Source organism: Astatotilapia calliptera, chromosome 7 (genome assembly GCF_964374335.1).
Source record: "Astatotilapia calliptera chromosome 7, fAstCal68.1, whole genome shotgun sequence".
NCBI classification, from domain to species: Eukaryota; Metazoa; Chordata; class Actinopteri; order Cichliformes; family Cichlidae; genus Astatotilapia; species Astatotilapia calliptera.
In genome coordinates this window covers 14,989,988-15,009,348 of record NC_137428.1, presented here as the reverse complement: position 1 = coordinate 15,009,348, position 19,361 = coordinate 14,989,988, and the positions used below count along the sequence as shown (strand labels likewise).

At 40.0% G+C, this 19,361-nt stretch overlaps 1 protein-coding gene across 2 annotated transcripts in view; it reads right to left on the bottom strand.

The window, feature by feature from the left end:
* The window catches only part of pde8b (phosphodiesterase 8B), a 45,936-nt gene that overhangs the window by 4,422 nt on the left and 22,153 nt on the right, over positions 1-19,361 (bottom strand). For both annotated transcript variants that reach the window (XM_026173151.2, XM_026173152.2), the window contains exons 5-21: positions 19,249-19,306; positions 18,876-18,964; positions 18,666-18,744; positions 18,091-18,231; positions 17,915-18,003; positions 17,780-17,834; positions 13,947-13,998; positions 12,840-12,917; positions 12,072-12,148; positions 11,311-11,475; positions 9,810-9,855; positions 8,955-9,084; positions 8,574-8,772; positions 7,673-7,890; positions 7,403-7,541; positions 6,587-6,754; positions 6,263-6,392 (exon numbers count right to left, since the gene is read on the bottom strand). In XM_026173151.2, the coding sequence (XP_026028936.1) occupies positions 6,263-6,392; positions 6,587-6,754; positions 7,403-7,541; positions 7,673-7,890; positions 8,574-8,772; positions 8,955-9,084; positions 9,810-9,855; positions 11,311-11,475; positions 12,072-12,148; positions 12,840-12,917; positions 13,947-13,998; positions 17,780-17,834; positions 17,915-18,003; positions 18,091-18,231; positions 18,666-18,744; positions 18,876-18,964; positions 19,249-19,306 (1,913 nt within the window). The remainder of the gene's footprint in view (positions 1-6,262; positions 6,393-6,586; positions 6,755-7,402; positions 7,542-7,672; positions 7,891-8,573; positions 8,773-8,954; positions 9,085-9,809; positions 9,856-11,310; positions 11,476-12,071; positions 12,149-12,839; positions 12,918-13,946; positions 13,999-17,779; positions 17,835-17,914; positions 18,004-18,090; positions 18,232-18,665; positions 18,745-18,875; positions 18,965-19,248; positions 19,307-19,361) is intronic.

Below are 19,361 nucleotides of genomic sequence, written 5' to 3'. Positions count from 1 at the left end.
TGACCACGTCACTGATTCACTGGTTTTTTGTCCATGGTTTGTTTTTTGGCACTGGGATCTAAACAATAAATACCAGGGACACAACAAAGGAACTGCTGTTTCGAAACCTTCTGCCTTCCAGCCTTCACAAATCAGCCCTTGTCACAGACTCTTGGATACTTCACACAAGCTGAGAGACTATTTGTTGACACCCCTTCAAGATTCAAGATTTACTTTATTGTCATTCAGCACTACCTCAAAGACGCAATGCAGAATGAAATTACGTAGCACAAGCTTACATAAAGACATATAAAAATGTCAATAGAGTTAAAAAAAAGGCAAATATAATAATTAAATAAATAAATACATATAAAGTCAGTGGTACATATTTAAAAAGCACAAATAAAAAAACAATTCAATTACTGCAAAAGAGAAATGCTGATTGTTGACCGATTGGTAGAGTATAATAATCTAGAGAACAGAAGCTGTTTTTGTGCTGTTCAGCAGTTCGATGGCTGGTGGAAAGCGCCTGAGGTGCGACCTGCACCTCAGGCTATGATACCGTCTGCCTGAGGGCAGAAGTGAGAACAGGCTGGGGTTGGGGCGGAAGGTGTCCCTGATGATGTTTTTTGCTCTGGATAAGGAGTGTTGTTTGGCTGGACCCTCAATAGATGGCAGTGTGACCCTAATAGTCCTCTCAGCTGATCTCACCACTCTTCTCAGGGCCTTTTTGTCTGAAGCACTGCTGTTCCTGTGCCAGAGAGAGATGCTGCTTGTCAACACACTCTCAATGGTGCCTCTGTAAAAGGTGGTGAGAACCCTGGCAACCTCCGGTCACTTAGGAAAAATGTCTACTCTCTGACTAGTTGGCAAATAGTTGTTGGAGGTTGTTGTCAGTTACTGGAAATGGACAACATCAGCCTTCAGCATTAAAAGCTTCAACCAAAGGTGCAAAGGGTGCAACTAGAAGGCATTCTGGTTGTCCTCAAAACTCTTTACAGTATGATTAGTGTCTTTGTAGTGTTTGCAGACAAATCCATGTCAATCAAAGCATTATCAGAGTGCTTTTTATAGCTATGTGCAATTTCTTGCTAGCAACTGGCAATAACCTTCAGCAGCCGGTTGTGGAATACGCACTTTTCCTAGCCATTTCTGGTTACCAGTGGGTCACTGAATGGTCTCTTGGCCTGCACAGCTGGGGCATTAGCAATCGCTTTCACAGCTACTGCCAGCAACCGCACGCAACTGGTCTCGGTATATGTTTTTTTCCCCAAGTGACTGGCCTCTAGGCCCCTATCCCTGTGTGACTGAAGCCTAAGACTGCAACTAAAAAACTTACTGTTCCCGTTGACACTGTAGTTTTTATTCATTTCACCTGATAGTGGTTTTAAAAAATGTGAAACATATATGGTGACAGATGACAGCTGGCAAAAGATTAAAGGGACACCTGCAGACATAGCCTGGTTGGTCATATGTCTCATATCTATACAAGTAATTTTAATGTATCAAGTCTCAAAATATCAGATTATTCAAAGAACCATGAATAATCCCAGTAGAGAGAATGCAACAAACACATATGTAAATTATATTTTCAAAAAACAAAACAAAAAACAAAGTAACAAACAAACACACACACACAGACACACAAAAACAGGAAATCAGGGATAAACACCTACATTTGCCACTGACTTCCTGTTATCATTCCACACGGACTGTTAACATTTGTAAGCAGGCTATGTGCAGTCAGTTTGTGTACAGTTGCTAATGCTACATAGACTCTACAATGGTTCTCCCACATTAAAGGTCAGCTGGGGCTCAAAGGTCTCTCTGCCTCTCTCTCTCTCACACACACCCACAGCCTGAGGCACCACAGCTTCGGCTTGTGTTGTTTACATCCTTGTTTCCGGCCTTGTTGATGAGCCACACTGCATCTGTGGAACTAACAATGACCCCTGCCTTGTCCTGACAGTGACCCTGGTGAATTGAAAGAGGCTGCATGTGTGTTTTAGTGTTTATGTGCAAGTGAAGTTCTGCTCGGCTGCTTGTCGAGTGATTGTAGCCAACCCCTCCACCCTCATCCCTGCCACTATTTCCCTGACTTCCACTCCCCTGATACTCTTGTAATTTCTCCTGATCCCACTGGCGTTTGGAATCTTTCCGTGACATCAGAGCTGACAGTAAACAAGCTGCCTCTCGGGGAGACTATGCTAAGAGGGGAATTCAGTGGGAATGGGGAACTAGTACAAGCAGCATACTATCCCGTTCCACTCATCATCACTTTCTCTCACTATCTCTTTCCTGTCATTTTCTCTCTTGCAATCTACTAAGAAAAAAATCACTGACGGCAATAAAAGAGGCCAGGAGTCAAGATGGCACTGTCAGAGGTTTTGTTTTAGTTGGACTGAAATGCCTAATTGTTTCAATTATTGCATTTGAGTTATGGAACAAACTGGAAATGTGGGAAGTGATTCAGAGGTCTTAACCCAGACTGGTTTAGTGTCCCCAAAGAAAGGTTACACTGAGCAGACACAACATTGCAGTAAGTAACATTAATCATGTTACAATGCAATTTCCTGTTGGGACAGGGTAGGTCCTGGCATTCATGCGGATGTTACTTATCCCCCTATCCAAAATCAAGTGGGATAATGCGCCCAACCACATGCACAAATACAGCTTGAGGAACATTAGAGCTGACCATAAGGCTGTAGCAGGAAGCAAGATTAATAGGTTAGTGAGCTACGACGAGCTTGGAGGTAGAGTCTTCTGTGTCATGAAAGTGGCTCCCTTTCTACCTGGCTAAATCACTATGGTAACTTATGCTGAACAGACAGCTGGAAGAGTCACGTTTTCATTAATGCTTTTATTTTCAGCATATTTTCTCTGGTAGGTGAATAAGTTTTACATGTGCAAGCTGTTAAGCTCTACCTTACTAATGCAACAAATGAAGCCCAGCTGTAAAGTTAGAGGAGAGCAAACTGTTCAGTGATGATAACAAACTGGAGCAAACTGCACTCATAGTAATGATTTTGTGCAGCAGAAGAGTTATATGTGAATGCGCTCAGATCCTGAAAACTAAAACCTGGCTTAACAGAGAAAGAAACCATTAATACATAAATCAGCAGCCATTTGAAGATATTAATGGAGGAGCTTCTTTAAACTGAAATCAAAGCAAGTAGGGATGGGTATCGTTTAGGTTTTATCCGATACCGGTGCCAAATCGGTACTTTTGAAACGGTGCCGGTGCTCAAACGGTGCTCGAACCGGTGCTTAAAGAATGGAGAACACAAACTTTGTCCAAAAACCTCTCATGTTCAGCTGGTTTTTTTTGTAAAAAGATAACAATGTTAGCCTTTTCTGCAGCTATGTGGCATATATGGCATCACTCTTGGCTGGAAGCAGTGCTTAAACAATGGAAAAAACACAAACTTTGTCCAAAAACCTCTCATGTTTAGCTGTTTTCCACTTTTTCTTTGGTCATTTTAGCCTTTTTGGCCAGGGTGAAGGGAGTATCTGCCATCAAACAAGAGGACAGCCGCATGTAGCTATGATGATGTTTGCTAGTTCACCTTACATGCATTAATGTAATAACGTGGTTAGCCTACTCAACGTAAATTACACACGAACAACATGAAGCTACTCATGCAGAGAAGAACGGCTGCTGCTGCCATCATCATCCGTCATCATTTCTGCTACACTGGCAGGGCTAGGGGCCAGGACTCTATTCTTCGGGTTTTGGGGGGATGTTGCTCCGGGTCCGATAACTGGCAACCCACCCAACGTGCACGGTGTGAGGTCTCGCAGCAAGCTATCAAATACGGCGCATTTCTTGGCTTTTAAAAAAAACGCTATGCGTCGCCAGCTGTTTAATCGGATTCTTGGTGTTACCTCCTTTGACAGTATCACAGTATCAGCTTAAAGCACTTGTTGCAGGCTGCTGAGTTTGCATATTTTGCTGTGAAGTACAGCCAGACTTTTGACCGCTTCGACTTGGACATTTTTAATCTGTAGCTCTGCTCTAACAGAACATACGTACCTAGCCCCGCCTACTATCCTCGGAAACGTAAAATGATTGGCTAGAAGTGTATCACAGCTCAGGAAAAAAAAGCACCGAAATAAAGCACCGAAATGTGCGCTGCTTTTCGGTCTGGTTACTACCGTTTATGTCAGATGGCACCGGACACCGGTACCCATCCCTAAAAGCAAGGTTTATGGTTCAAACAGAAATCATCATCTAGGCTGATGAGCCGAGCCACTGCAGTCTTGCTGTTTTGGAAAAGGATAACTGCAGGACCCTGCACACTCACTGGCTATCAATTTGTGATTGATCCGTTGTTAGCATAACCTGGATAATTCTCCTTTTTCTGATCCAGAAAAATTAAATTTTTCCTGTTTTAGAATCCTGAGCCACAGTATTTCCTAATAATAATCATATTTAAGAAAATGTATATGTTTTATTTCAACATGACCTGACACTTGTGACTGACCACACAAAGTTATTAGGAAAGTGTCTACTGAGATCACAGCACACGAGAGCAGAGGGCTGTTTTCCCATGGACCTCTATGTTACCAGAAGTTGTTTTGCGGAGGCGTTGCATCCTATTGACCACGGACCGGTTTATGTCCGACAGTATTTTCACGGACCGGCCTTTAAGGTGTCGCGGATAAATACAACAAAATAAAACCAGTACCGGTACAAAAAAAATAAGATTTATTCATAACACACGGGAAAAGACCCAGGGAAACCGAGTTAACGATAACGCTGTCAAGTCGAAGCCTTGCAGGCTCAAAGTTTTGTATTATTATTTGATTCATTCAAAGCACCTTCAGGCAACTGTTGTTGTGATTTATTGCAAGTTATTAGGGGCTTGGCTTTGAGTGACAGGTGGTTGCTGTTTTGTCTTGTTTGGTATATAAATTTACAGTTTAGGATTTTCAGTCGCCAAATTTAGTGTTCCAGTTAATATCAAGCTGATTTATGGATGCAGCTTTCTATTCTTTCACTCAAATCTGGCCTTTTCTGGCATCCCAAAAACGAACAAACAAAAGAAAAAAAACCCTTTTATGTCATGTTCTGGGTGTGTGGCTGTAAAATTCCTGAAGGTCTGGACCTCCCTGGTATCCACCCATGGGCAGGGCCTACAGCCTCCCTCACCTGAAGCTGATTGAGGCAATCAGGTTGGAGATTTAAGCTGCTTGCTGACACTGCTTCCTCACTAGTTCGTCAACTACCCTATTTACTCCAGGAAATTCCAGCACACTGAACCACTCATCTTGGAAATCTGGTTAACCCGCCTGCTTTCAGAATCATCTCCTTGCCTCACCTGCCTGCCCTCCTGCCCTTGCACCACCTCGGGACCTTCACCGCTCAGGACAGCTGCCACACACCACCAAACCCACCTGGACCGCACCACCTCTCCTTCAACGCTTCCATCTCCCACCTGCACATACGTACCTAATCACCAGCCAGCTGCTGTTGCTTTCTTGGACCTGTCCCCTTGCTTATCCCTCTCCCCTGACCAAGACCCTCACGCCCCATGTGTCAAGCCTTAAGTCAGGTACTATCGTAAATGTCATTTTTGTGCTAGTTGATAAACCTTTGTTAAACCCTTTCCTCAGCCTCCGCTTTGGGTTTTCTGCACGTGGGTTTGATTTTTGGTACTCGGCCTCCGGCCGTTTTGTGACATTTTAAATGGTGGTCTATGAACCAGTCAGCAACTGTCCAGCTTATATTACTAGTTTTTGACTTTGTCACAGTCTTTATTTTGCAATCTGAGCAAATCTCACCAGTTTCTGTTGATGACAGTGTTGTCGGGAATGCATTTTCTTTTTATCAATCTCACATCCACAGATGTATTTAGAAACAAGAGAACAAGACTGCTTGGACTAACAGAAGCAGGCTGGTAACTTTAGGACATTTAGTAAAGATTGCAGTCACATGTAGAATGTGAAACAATTATCACTTCAAGAGAAAAGATGTGAAAGATCATTTGGGAAATGGTCTGAGTGAAAGCATTAGAGGAATCCTTAGCAAGCAAATGGCTTCTTATAGAACAACAGTTACTTTTGTTCTGTGAAAGTAAACATTTAAACTTGTTAAGCAGCAAGTCCCAATCTATGATTTATGATCCTGACCTTTTAGCTGCACAGTCAGACTTAATATGTGTGTAAATATAATACTCCACTCTATTGAAATGGAAACAAAGAAGAAAATGACTAAGAAGACTGTGTGGAAAACCACCCCTGAGAGAGAAACACAGAACACAGTTGAATTTTTTGCTCTTACCATCCCAGGCGTCAAACATATCAGTGATGAAGTAGTCTATGAAGGAAATCTGAGATTTGGGGACACTGCAGGTGTTCCTGTCGAAAACGGGCATCACCACTGGCAGCCCTTGTCTCTTCTCCTCATCTGTCTGCAGGGAAACACACATAATTCAATAAACAGGGAGCTTAGACGGCAGGAGGCCATTTATCTAATAAAGTATGCAAAGTGATTAAGCAAAAACAAATAAAATTAAATGAACAGTTAACTATCTTCACAGTAATGATTCTGTTCTAAGCTTTAAACCCGCTATTAAACTAAGCTGTTTTACTGATGCTCCCACACCTGTGCAAAGTACTCCTCAGAGATCCGTCCAGCCCACTCGATGCAGAGCTCGAGTGGTCTGCAGGGGTTTGCCACATCTGCACACTTGATCAGCATCCTCTTTATCAGCAGACGATTCTCTGGAGAGTTTCTGATGTTGGCCTGACCCTCACAGTCACTGTTCACGCTCTGTGGGAAAGACACAGCAGATATAACCATCTGGGACATCCAGAAAAATGAAGGACATAAGACACACAAACACATATACTGAGACATATAGTCTCATCACATATCTGTTTTGTAACTCTGATTTCTAATAACTTCCTGGAACGTTTCCTGGAAAGAGCTAATGTGGAACCATTTGTATTGTTTGCAAAAAAAAAAAAGAAAAAGAAAAGTAAACCAAACAGGAAGTGTTGCTCTTTTTCTCCCCAGGCCTTCATCCTTCGGCAGACTAAGCAAACTACTGCTGAGCAGTTAATCAAATTTTAATCTCAGTCACAGTTTCCCCCTCCAGTATTCAATGCATGAGGTTTTGGGAGTTTTTGCAGCAAAAGAATGATACAAATTAAAACTAATCAAATTTAAAATTGATATTTCATTTCTTGTCCTTCAATAAACACTCCAGTTTCAAAGATTAGAACATTCTGGCTACAATGAGTTCATATTTCAGGCTTTATGGGGTTAACACATATATAATAGTCGAGATAAAACAATTAATTACAACAATTAATAATTCTTTCTTTTAAAAAGTTTATTACATTCAGTATTTTTCCAAAATGTATACACCTTATTATTTGCTCTTACTGAGTGTCTCTGAAGCTATCTGACACTTACACTCGTGCTGGTCTCCTCTATGGCAGCCATTGGCTTGTTGATACTATTCACAAATTTGCTGACGTGTTCAAAGTGTCTGGTCATCTCTGTGGCCAGCACCATGTCTATGATGGCCTGTCGCAGCGTTCGGAACTGAGTCCTGTATGCAAAGGGTAAAATAAAATCAGCATCTATTCACATTCTGCATTGTTGCTGCATGCTAATGTAAATCAGCTGTGACTAAGAAGAAAACAAAAAGAAAAAAAAAGCAGGTGTGCTGCTTCTACTGACCTGTCGATGTTCTTGAAAATGTTGCTCTTGCTGTCACGGACAGTGAGCTGGAAGGCGAGGGCTGCGTGGTGGCTCTCCAGAACGGCCGTGTCATTGTAGAGTATGGCCAGTTCACTACCTGCATTACACAAGAAGGAGTTGGTCCTGCCTGGGTGGTCCACATCGTGGACTGCTGCTGCTATCAGTGCTGCCACCTCATCCAGCTGGTCCAGACTGCTCTGAAGAAAACAGTGGAAACAAAAGGCCACATCAGTACTGGACTGCTCTGCATATATGGATGCAAGAACTTGCTGGAATAGGTCCTGGCATCTCTGTTTAGATTGCTCCCCTCGTGTTCCAAAGCCAGTAGCAGAAAATGATGGATGGATGGATTTTATTTAATCTTCATAATGAATACTATATCTGTATTGCACGATGCTATATGAGGCTTTTTTCAGTTGCAATTGCAAATAAAATAAAAAAGTGAATTTAAATCCATCCACCATCATTTTCTGCTGCTTATCTGGTTTTAGAACACAAGGGGTGCCGTGAACAGAGACGCCCAGTCCTATTCCAGTTAATCTGTATGTGTATCCCAGCTTTTTTGGAATTGGGATTGTACAATGAATTGTATTCAGATCTTTTGCTTGTGTTCCTTTTAATAAATGCTGGTATGCAAACATATCTAGAGTTTTTTTTTAAATAATCTGCACAAGCAAACAACATCTTCTATCAACAGTATCATTACATTTTTTTGTTATTAGCATAACATGTTTTTTTGGGTATATTTTTGGTATATTTTCCTTAATAAACCAAAATATACAATTCATTAAATGTGTATATATTATTTAGTATCTCCTGTTTTAGATTTATCATTCTCATGTTCCGCTCACTCAGTTTATATGTGTGCTTTTCTTCTAACCTTGACTCTCTCTTTGCGTAGGAAGTAGGCTGTAGCGTGCAGCACATCTGCAGCGTGTGTGGAATTGTGGTAGGAGTTAGAGGAGTGGTAGCTGGCCTCAATGAGCTGCAGCCAGGAGCGCAGTGTAGCCTCCGAGCAGTTTAAGAACTCACACACTCCAAAACTTGTGCAAATCTTCAGGCCTAGGTATGTCAGTGGTCTGCAGGGGATCACACAAAGGACTGGATGAATATGCGTGGAACAGGTTAAAGTAAGAAAAATGCAGCAAAACAGATCACTACTGGATAACGAAATGAATTGAAGCCAATAAGCATACGTAGCTTTTTCGAATCCAAGGAATTTGATATTGTTTGGACTCTCTGGATTAAATCATCTTTGTACCTTTTGTGTGTAGCTGCCTCCAGCTCCAGGATGTTGAATTCCCAGCACTCCTCATCATTCAGCATCTCAGCGATGTTTGGAGGAACATCATTCAAAGTGACTGGGATAGCCAGCTGGCTCTGACTCATGTCTAATAGACACACACACATAAAAATGTCACCATAAAAAGACCAACGAACTATTGTACCTGTGTTGGCTCTGTAATATTTATACCAATAGTTGTTCTGAAAATGTAAAGACTGTGGTAGCAATACAGTGTGCAATAAAATTATTTAGAGAAGTGAAGGAGCACCGGTGGTGTTGCAGTTACACTTACAAAGACACAGCTTTCAACATAATGACAAATTAGACCATATCTCAGAAAATTGACTCTTGCTTTGGGTCATCTCTCAGTTAAGTGCTCTTGTGACTGTAGTCATTATAATGGGGTTATGTAATAAACTGAGATGGAAAAATACACACTCTACAATGTTACAAGAACATTGCGACTCTTTCATCCTGCCAACAACAACTTCAAACTTAATATTTATTCAAGAGATTCCATCAAGACAACAGACCACATTCAACACCCAAAAGGCAACACCCAAACATATCTCTAGTCCCACATGTTTTTAACCTAATGCTTCATTAACAGCTAGCTACTATGAAGTTATTGCCCCAGTGTTGCCAATATATTTATACATACATTGAAATATTTACATAATGCACAGGATTATTGTGCAATATATATTGATTTTTCACCCCCTTGTTGTGGATATTCACTCATGAAAACACACCAGTGTGCAATAGTACCCACTGTATTCCTCTGTTTCTTTTTCTTTGTTGCCATTGATATTACAGTGCATTAAAACTTACTTTTGCAGAAAACATATTCATTCCCAGAGAGTCTGCGCAGCCCATCCTGGAGGGGAAAAAAATGAAGAAAATGATTTTTTGAAAATGATTTTGTTTCTTGAGACAGACAGTGAGCCTATTATTCTTAACATCTGACTATTCCATTAGAACCCCAAAACAAATAATGTGGCAGCCTTGCTCAATATTTCAACTTGCACACACAGTGCAACAAACTGGAGTGAAAGATGCATTTATTGGGGAGAGTTGGTGGATTAACTAAGCATCAAAATAAACCCAACATGGAAGACAAGAAAACTGCCGTTCTCTAACTGACCACTCGAGTCTGCTTCCAAAAGTGAGCCACTCCCCACAGAGATGGTGAAACAAGTAAAACTTCCAAGGAGAGAAAGCTTTTTAAAACTTTATTTTGCAGAGTTTCTTTTGTAGTTGTGCCTCTGTATACCATTAAAAGTGTGTTTCAATTATTGTAATTCAGTGCAGCGCTTTAACCAATGGAGTTTAAAAGTACTGCATTAACTGTTTAGTTTAGATATTTTTATATACAGTACCCCATCATCAGAAAGGCACTTTCTGAAGCTGATTTTGAGTGTTGAACTTGCATTTGGTGTCTTTGCACTGGAACTCTTAACTATAAGGTCCACAGAGATATTGATGCAAGTGAAGGAGGCCATAATTAAGCAGTGGAACTAAAATAAACCCATCAGAGAGATTTTGATGTGGCCAAATCAACAATCTGGTATATTTTTTAAAAGAATGAATGCACAGCAACACTGAAAGACAACTAAAGGGGATAATTAAAGAATTATGTTCTTGGTTAAGACAAACCTCTTGACAAGAAGACTTTTGTCAAGTCTTTAAGCAAGAGACGCCTTCATAAACGGACATACAGTGTTTACAACAAGGTGCAAACCATTGGTTACTTTCAAGAACATGAAGGCCAGATAAGACTTTGTCAGAAAGAGCCTGTTTTGAAAAAACTTCTTTGGAGAGATGAATACAAGATGAGCCTGAAGGATGAGCCTGAACCATAACAATAGGAGGAGAAAAGTAGAGCTGGTATCTCCTTTACCATCACATTGTCACTGAATTGATGTACTTTTGGTGGTTACTAGAAAACACAGCAGATCTATACTGCGGAGAAAAATCATACATTAAACAATTTGACTGATAGACTGCATCAGCGGTCTATAATATTGCTGCTGGAACCTAAAACTTGCTTTCAAAACAGAAATGTATGCGTGCAGTGACTCACCTCATAGTTGGGCTTATTCAACAAATTCAAATTAAATAAAAACTGTTGGCAGTACAAAAACACAAGCGTGATTGCTGAAGGCAAACATTTCTCGGCTGAATGAAAATACCTTTTTATATTTTATATGCATGAGGTAACAGTTTTACACTGTGATTAAAAACAGCCTGTTTCTTATGTCTCCTTATAAAGTGTTTCAGGCATCTCAACTTACGAACCAATGTTTAAGTACGTATACTAACTAATTCTTACACTCATAAGCCCGCCAACCAGGTCGCTTGTGTGTGGGTCATCTTCTTTGGAGGCAAGCTGAGGGGAGTAGAGCTCAGTGGTCCTCAGGATCTCCAACACACGGTCCAGAGCTTCGGCTACCGTTACTGGACTGCTCTCCTGAGCTGCATTGATGATGTTTATTACCTGGGAATGAGGGAAAAGAGTAGCCAGTTAGCAGTTAGCACTTCCTGTTATTGCTGTGAAAGGTGGTCCCTCAAGCTACTAAATGCTTGATATGTTAGATATTATAAATGTGTCCAAACACTTCCAGTTTGTTCCTGAGTTACTTGGACAACAGCCACAACAGTGAAAAACATTATGAAGTCACAATAAAGCTGACTTTGGAAATAAAATGCCACTATTTTACTTTTTCACAAATGGATGTTTCATTTTATTTGTGTACAATGCTGTCATCAAAAGAGTATGAAATTTAAAGAGTTATAACCAAGAAAAAAAAGTGTTTTCGGAGCTTCAGTGACCTTTAACAGGTTAATTCTTCTAAGTTCTTTGTTGAGTCATTGTGACTTCTTGTAATGAAAAAAAAAAAAACCCAAAACAGATGGATGAACGTACATGCTGAGGGCTGGACAGACAACCCACAAACATATTGTCTCTGGCATCGAAGGATAAAAACACAGTGCAAGTTGTGACTTCTGGTCATTTTTACATAGCATTTGCTTTGGTACATTTAAGGTTTATTTTACTGTAAATGATTAACTCCACTGCTTAAAGCAGCATACCTTTGTTATTGGAGCCTCAATGGTCATAGAATGAATCCTGGCCACAGAAGAGTATCTTCGATTTTGTAAACTGGGAGCTGCAATGTAGAAAACATTATGGTATTGGTATTGTGATCACTATATTATGGCTTGTGGATTATCAGTAATAATAACACGATTTTGGCTTTCATCAAAATGCTCATGAATGAAAGAGATAAAAAAAGAGCAAGAGAAAATATTTTGAGGGTGAACAGAGGAGAAGCAGCATGCAGCTGAGATAACTTAAAATAGCAGCTGCGTCAAAGTGAGTGGAAGAGGGAGGTATGCATGTTATCAGCCCTCAACATCTCTCTGTACGATCTCTTTAGTTCAAGCACCTACCATAACACAGTCTGACTCACTCTCTCATTCGCTATCTCCAATCATTCCTTCATTCTTTCTTTACCCACTCCTATTTTGTGTTCTCCTTTGCTTTATTCACATTTTTTTATTATGTTCAATCTACTACGGTTGTTTTGTGTTCAAACATCTTCTTCAGATATTTAGCTGTAGACCATGGCTCCCGTTACACTGTGTTGTTTAGTTAGCGCTCCACACTTTCCGTACATCAGGATTGGGGCCTGTTTTGTTTATCTTCTCCTCATTATAATCTTAACTGTTATCAGCTTTAGCCAAGCCAATTGAAAATATGTTTAGATGTCTGGTTGTGCTTTTGGAGTGGCGCAAACTAGAGTTGTACCAATTTAAACAGAGGCTCAAAAACGTAAAACACATTTTAAATATCCTTACCGTCACTACTACGGGAGCTCACCGATCGGTCGTCCATCGAATCTTTTCTTCTGTCTCGGTGTCGTAGAGAATAGCACTCTGCGGATGGAAGTAATGCATGTAATACGATCAAGTAATTTCATCTTTGAGAATAATAACAAACGTGGACTTGTTTACTTTGGTGACCCCCTTACAATATCCACTGACATTTAAAGAGAGCATGGATAGGACAGCGGAATTTAACAAAGTAGATTTACTCAAGGACTTAGCTCGAGTACAGTTTTAATGTACTTGTAGCTTGTTTAAAGTTCACTGTTATTCAGCATTCTGCTTCAACTCCATTGCATTTACAGTGTTTTACTTTATACTCCATCACATTTATTTTAAAGCTAAAGCTACGTAACAGTCTGCAGTCTTAAATACTGGAAATAAGGTTACCCAGCAGTTAATAAGTCATCTACATGTGCAACATTAAAATGAAATACACATTAATGAACCAAAAATTATTAAACCAACAGTGTCATTTATATATTCTGCATAGATAATACTTTTGCTTTAGCTGCTTGATTTGATTTAATTTAATTTAATACACTTAACAGCCACTTTACTAGATACACTTTACTAGTACTGGGTAGGATCCCCTTTTTCCTTCAGAACTGCTTTAATTCTTTGTGACAAAGATTCGACAAGGTGCAGAAAACAGTCCTCAAAAATTCTGCTCCACATGCATTTGCTTTATGTTTGTTGGCTACACATCCATGATGTAAAACGGTTGGTTACAGAACACCTTTGGGATGCGGTGAAACGGGAGTTCTCTATCATATCGAGACTATCTCTCCACTCAGAATATGTGACATTCTCTCACTCAGAGAACCAAGGTTACAATGCCTTATGCATTTGAGTACAGCCCGCTGTCATATTCAAGAAACCAGTTTGAGATGATCCATCCTATTTTCTCATTGTCAGACCATTGTGGATGAACTCTATAATTTACCTTCTCCAAATGGAGCCTATCCGAAAATAATTCCATATCATTCTATATTTATCTATTAGTTCTACTTGCGAGAACCATAAAATACACCTCTGCAATAAAGGAACTGTGAAAGAAAAAAAAATGTTGTAAGATACCTGAGTGAGAATTTTCCCCGCTGTATCTCTCCTCCTTGTTGAACTTGTGGAGCTGGTGGACAGAGAGCAAGAGATGATTAAAATTTAGGTGTGCACTGTGGATATGCATTTACTGTGATGGATATAATCAGACGCATTTGGGGCTAAAGCAAAATGCTGGATTTATTTTAACATTCTGTATATTTTAAGAATTTGTTCCAATCTTATTTCAGCCTTCTGTATCATTGTTAAGATATAGCAGTCTATAAAAATTATTGATTTAGGCAAAGGAACTGCAAGGAATATACAGGTTTGTATTACTATAACAGAGCATTGTGAATACAACCTATGTATGACTGGAGAATTCAGTATGACTATGAATACAGTATTAAAGTCGTTAAGTAAGTAAAGTGGATAGCCTGCAAAGTGATCCAGTGTGTTACCAACGTGTTTGATCAGAATGGATTTATGTAGTATAAAAATGGCATATCATAAAATGTATGTCTGCAGGACAAGATCTTAATAAATATAAACCCACCCTGTCTCTGTATCAGTGACATAGCACTTCTTAATTCAAAGACTAAAAACTAGTAACTACTTAGCATGTTAACACACACTATAGGCTCAAGCGCAGTGACACTAGCAGTATGCTAATTGCGTTTGATTCTTTATATAGTGATATTTATACAATTCTTATGAGTCAAGCTAATGGTAACATACATTTCAATGCACTAAATCATAGATTCATTTATTTTTTAAAAAGTTAAGAAATTTGTGTTTGGTGGATTATGTCTTTATTGTAAGAGTGCTTCTTGGGAATAAATTTTATTTCCTTGTAAGTAAAACACATCTGTGGGTGGAGCAACAGAGTTGATTACGTGGGTTGTGCCCATTAAGAACTTGCAAAATGTCCTCTGCCAATGCTAAGCAGCTTATTCTGTTATTTTCTTTTTTGTGCTAAGGTCACGTGTGGGAGTTCCCTGCTCATGCCCTGAAGCTCTTGGTACACGGTTTTCATGCTGATGTTAAAGGAGTCTGAAGTCTGCACACCGATGGAAAACTTTTTTTCGCTGTGCACTTCTTTGCACTCAGCAACTTTACATGGTCTGCTACTTTGTGGCTCAGGTGCTGTGGTTCCCAAATGTTTCCACTTTGCAATAATGTCTCTTAAGGTTGATTATGGAATATCTAGGAAGGAAGGAATTTCAAGAACTGACCCAGTACCATTGTCACATTCTATTACAGTAACTACTACACGTGATTCAGTGAACCTTTTAGAATGCCCCATTCTTTCACAAATGTTTGGAAAGGCATAACTCATGGCTATGAGCTTTTGTGTATTTCAAATCAAATCAAATCAAATCACTTTTATTGTCACATCACATGTGCAGGCACACTGGCACAGCACATGCGAGTGAAATTCTTGTGTGCGAGCCCCACAAGCAACAGAGATGTGCAAACACAACAACACAAACGAGCAAAATACAAGAAACTTGTTTGCTGTGTCTGCCTCTCTCTCAATATATATGTGTGTTTGCATGCATATATTTAATACAGCATATTTATATAGGTAACAATTTGCATGGTACATCCTGTTAGTCACACTCAGGTTCTTCGGATGGGTAGAGCCTCTAATCAGGTTAAGAAGATTTTCCTTACCCAGTGACTCACTGCACCTATGCAACTTGCTGACAGCGCAACCTGCATGTTTATGCAATCATTTATGCATGTATACAAACACTGTCTATAACTGTAAATCATTTTTACATATTTAGGAACGTGTAATTTCGCTATGGAGCAATGAAAACTATCCCTTGAACACTTCAGCTACATGTCATTTTTAAAATCCATTTCAATCTCATAGAATTGGCTAGTTGGTCTTTCTTTATACCCCCTTTGCTTAAAGTTTTAAGCAAAGGGGGTATAAAGTATTAGGCATTGAGTGTGTCTCATACTGAGTAAATAGGATTAAGACAGTGTAAACATGTCTAATGACATGCAAAGTTTCCAGATTTAACTGGCTACAATTTAATGTTCTTCTTGGGCTGCAAAGCACAAGCAGACATCTAAACATCTTTTAAATTGGCTTGGCTAAAGCTTGTAATAGTTGAGATTATAATGAGGGGAAAGACAAACAAAACTGACCCAAAACCTGCTGTAAGTCTGGAGTGCTAACTAAACAACACAATGAAACGGAAACCATGGTCTACAGCCAAACATCTGGGTGGGAAAAGATGAGGAGTAATGTGGGGCTTTAAGTGCTCAGAGGAAAAGATCTTAAGCGGGTATCCAATGTCACATAAATGGTATCCTGAAATGGCCTTTGTGGCCTTGGGTTGTCAAATAGATAATCTCAGTGAAGATGTACTACATGCCTCGGGTCATGATTTAGTTCTAGAGAGCCATCAAATGCTAAAACTTTGTTGCTTCTTTGCATCAATTCTCTATGGTAATTTGTGGTAAAAAATGAATAAAATCTAGAAATGACACTGTGATAATACCATCCAGTTTGACACTGCACATCTTAGGTTGTGGGGGATGACTAGAATCGGATCAGTCGCTGCCATGCCTAAGGATTCCCAGCCCCGACAAGCAGGAATGAGTGCCATTTGGCTTTGGCAGTCAAATGTCAGTGGCTGACTCACCTTATGCACACACGATGAAAGAGAGCAATGAGCTAAACCTAGTGCCTGTGCAGCTTTGCCCAGGGTATAAATAGCCTTGGTGCCTGGCTGCTCGCCTTCCTTAGGCCTTAGTGGGAGATCCTGGTGCTTAGCTGTAGCTTAGCATAGTATGACGTTATTGGCTGGGAACCCAGCTGAGCGTAGCGGCACCTGCTTCAGAGTAGCTGTGCATGGTGCTCAATAGTGCTGGAAGCCTGTGAGCCCACATGTTTTGTTGAGGTATTGAAGTAAATCTGACACTTTAGCCTACAGATCATTTGACGCATTTATATAGATGTAACTGCCAGCAGAGTTTGCAATCAGTGAGTGCAGTTTGGACTCAGTGGTATATTTCATCACCAGACTTGATTGGGCCAAAAAGCACTGCAGCATTAGCGCTGCTGATAGTTTGACATTTGTTTAAGCTCCACAACACAAATAATATTTTGTAGCTGCCCGTTTTCTTCTTCTTCTTCTTCTTCTTCTTCTTCTTCTTCTTCTTCTTCTTCTTCTTCTTCTTCTTCTTTTTTCAACTACAAGCACCTGCACGTAGGAGCTGAATATTTTTCATTTAGGGATGGGTAATAACCAAACACAAGAATATGATTTTTTTTTTTCAACAATATGACTTTGTTGTTGAAATTGTTCTTGTCTCCTCACCCCCAACTTGGTTGCGGCAGATAGCTGCCGCTTTCTGAGTCTGGTTCTGTTGGGAGGTTTCTTCCTGTTACAAGGGAGTTTTTCTTCCCACTGTTGCCAATTGCTTGCTCATAGGTGGTTGTTATTGTGATTTGGCACTACATAAATATATTAGAACCGAATCATTTAAAGATGTGGCTATAGCAAAACCCAACCAAAACCCCAAGTAAGCAAAGAAAGAGAGTCCCACATTAGAATCCTTAAGTACCTGAATGAGTAAATATTTGATTAAAACCTTTAACTTCTAGTTGTTATTGCCGAAGCTCCTGTTTCACTCCTTGTATAATGACCTCTCCTTTGCCAAGGTTTGTACAATTAGCTTCTACACTAGGTACAGTATTATTAAAGAATTAGCCATGCCTCACTCATACTAAAATTCAGATTGGTATTTCTTTTTTGCAGTGTTAGTGACAAACTGATGGAAATGATTGTCCCTGCCTTGGGTGGAAGGAAACTTTTCAGAGTAAACGATCAGATGATCATTTCACCAACCTGATTGTTGTTGTCAATATGCGGTCTCTTGATGGCTACAAAATGTCGAATTTTCCTGTGGGAAGAGGACAGGAATCAGAGATTTCTTTCTAGGAGCTGTACACTAACAACGTTCGCTTGTTTAACTTGGCTTACCCTCCTTGGCCGATGACTGGTGTTATCCTCACATGCTGTTGTATACTGTCCCCTGATTTCTTTCTGGCATAATAAATGCCCTGCCATTCCTTCAGAGACGACAGGCCAGTCAGGGTATGAAATGCTGTCAGATCTCACAGATAGGTTGGATGGAGATGAATGGGTACAGGACTGACCTTTCCTTTTTTGATACAGTTGTTGATGGTGTCCAGCAGATCAGCTCTGTTCTTGTCACTCTTGGGAAGTTCAGTCAGTTCTTTCCCGATCAATTCCCCTTTGTGATAGCCCATCATCCGTTCAAATGCTGGATTCACGTACTGTGAAATAACCACAAAACTATTAGATTAAAGGAAAAAGTTGTATATTTTTCTTATTGTCCTCTTATGTCTAAATTTCCCTGATCACCTCTTCCCCATACAGAGGGGGAAAGGATAATCTGTCTATAAGGAGGTACATGCTGTTTTGCGGTGACTCGACTTCGACTTTTTTATGTAGCACATTGTTGTTAATGTATGTAAAATCTGTAAATGTGATGCTTTGTTGTGTTTCTATTTATTTCACAATTGCCGCGACCAAGACAAAAACTAAGAGAGACACAGTTTATATGTAAAGGTATTAAAGTCATACACAGTTTTTTTGGATTAACTACTTGAGGATGAAAGCCACAGATATTACACAAATACTGACTATCACTAGCTTTGTGATTTAAAGAAAAGCTTTTGCTGCGTTGGAAGGTGTGTAATATGTTTACCTGTATTATGTGGTCCTCACTGGTGATCTCCACAGCTTCTTGGCAGTGCTCCAAGGCAGTGAAGATGGAATTACAAGCCCTGTGGATGAATAAAGCCACCAGACTAAGAATTAGGAAAGTCAGTACCAAAGAACACTTACACAGTATATGTCTGTGCATGTTCACATAATTGCATGATATGATCTATGTGTCTTTGCCCTCCACTTGTACCTGAGTTTGAACTGGCAGCGCACCTCTCCATGCTCCATCTGTATGAGCTCATTATAGCATGCTGACACACTGTTGTTCTCCACAAACCTCTGGAGGCCAAACAAGGTTAAGTGACATTTGAAGGAGAGAAAGGGGGTGGAAAGATTGAATGAGTCAGTAGCAAATCGTATTGAAACCTCCAACGTCATTTTCACACCATTAAAAAACATGGACAATAAGTGCCTCTTTCAAAACTGGCAACACGCTGCTGTTTAAGTGTTTAAAACCTTTAGATGATCAATGAAACGCCTCAAGGAGAAACAAGCATAACACATTGAGGGCTGCATCTGATATAAACAAAGTCACAAGCACAGGCAAAAGTTGTTGGACGTACTCTGCTAAATCCAGCGCAGAGGAGAGGAAGAACAGATGGCTCTTCTTGGTCAGACGGTCTATACAGTGACAGAAAAGAATGATTACCATCTGCAACCACAATCATTTTTCAAA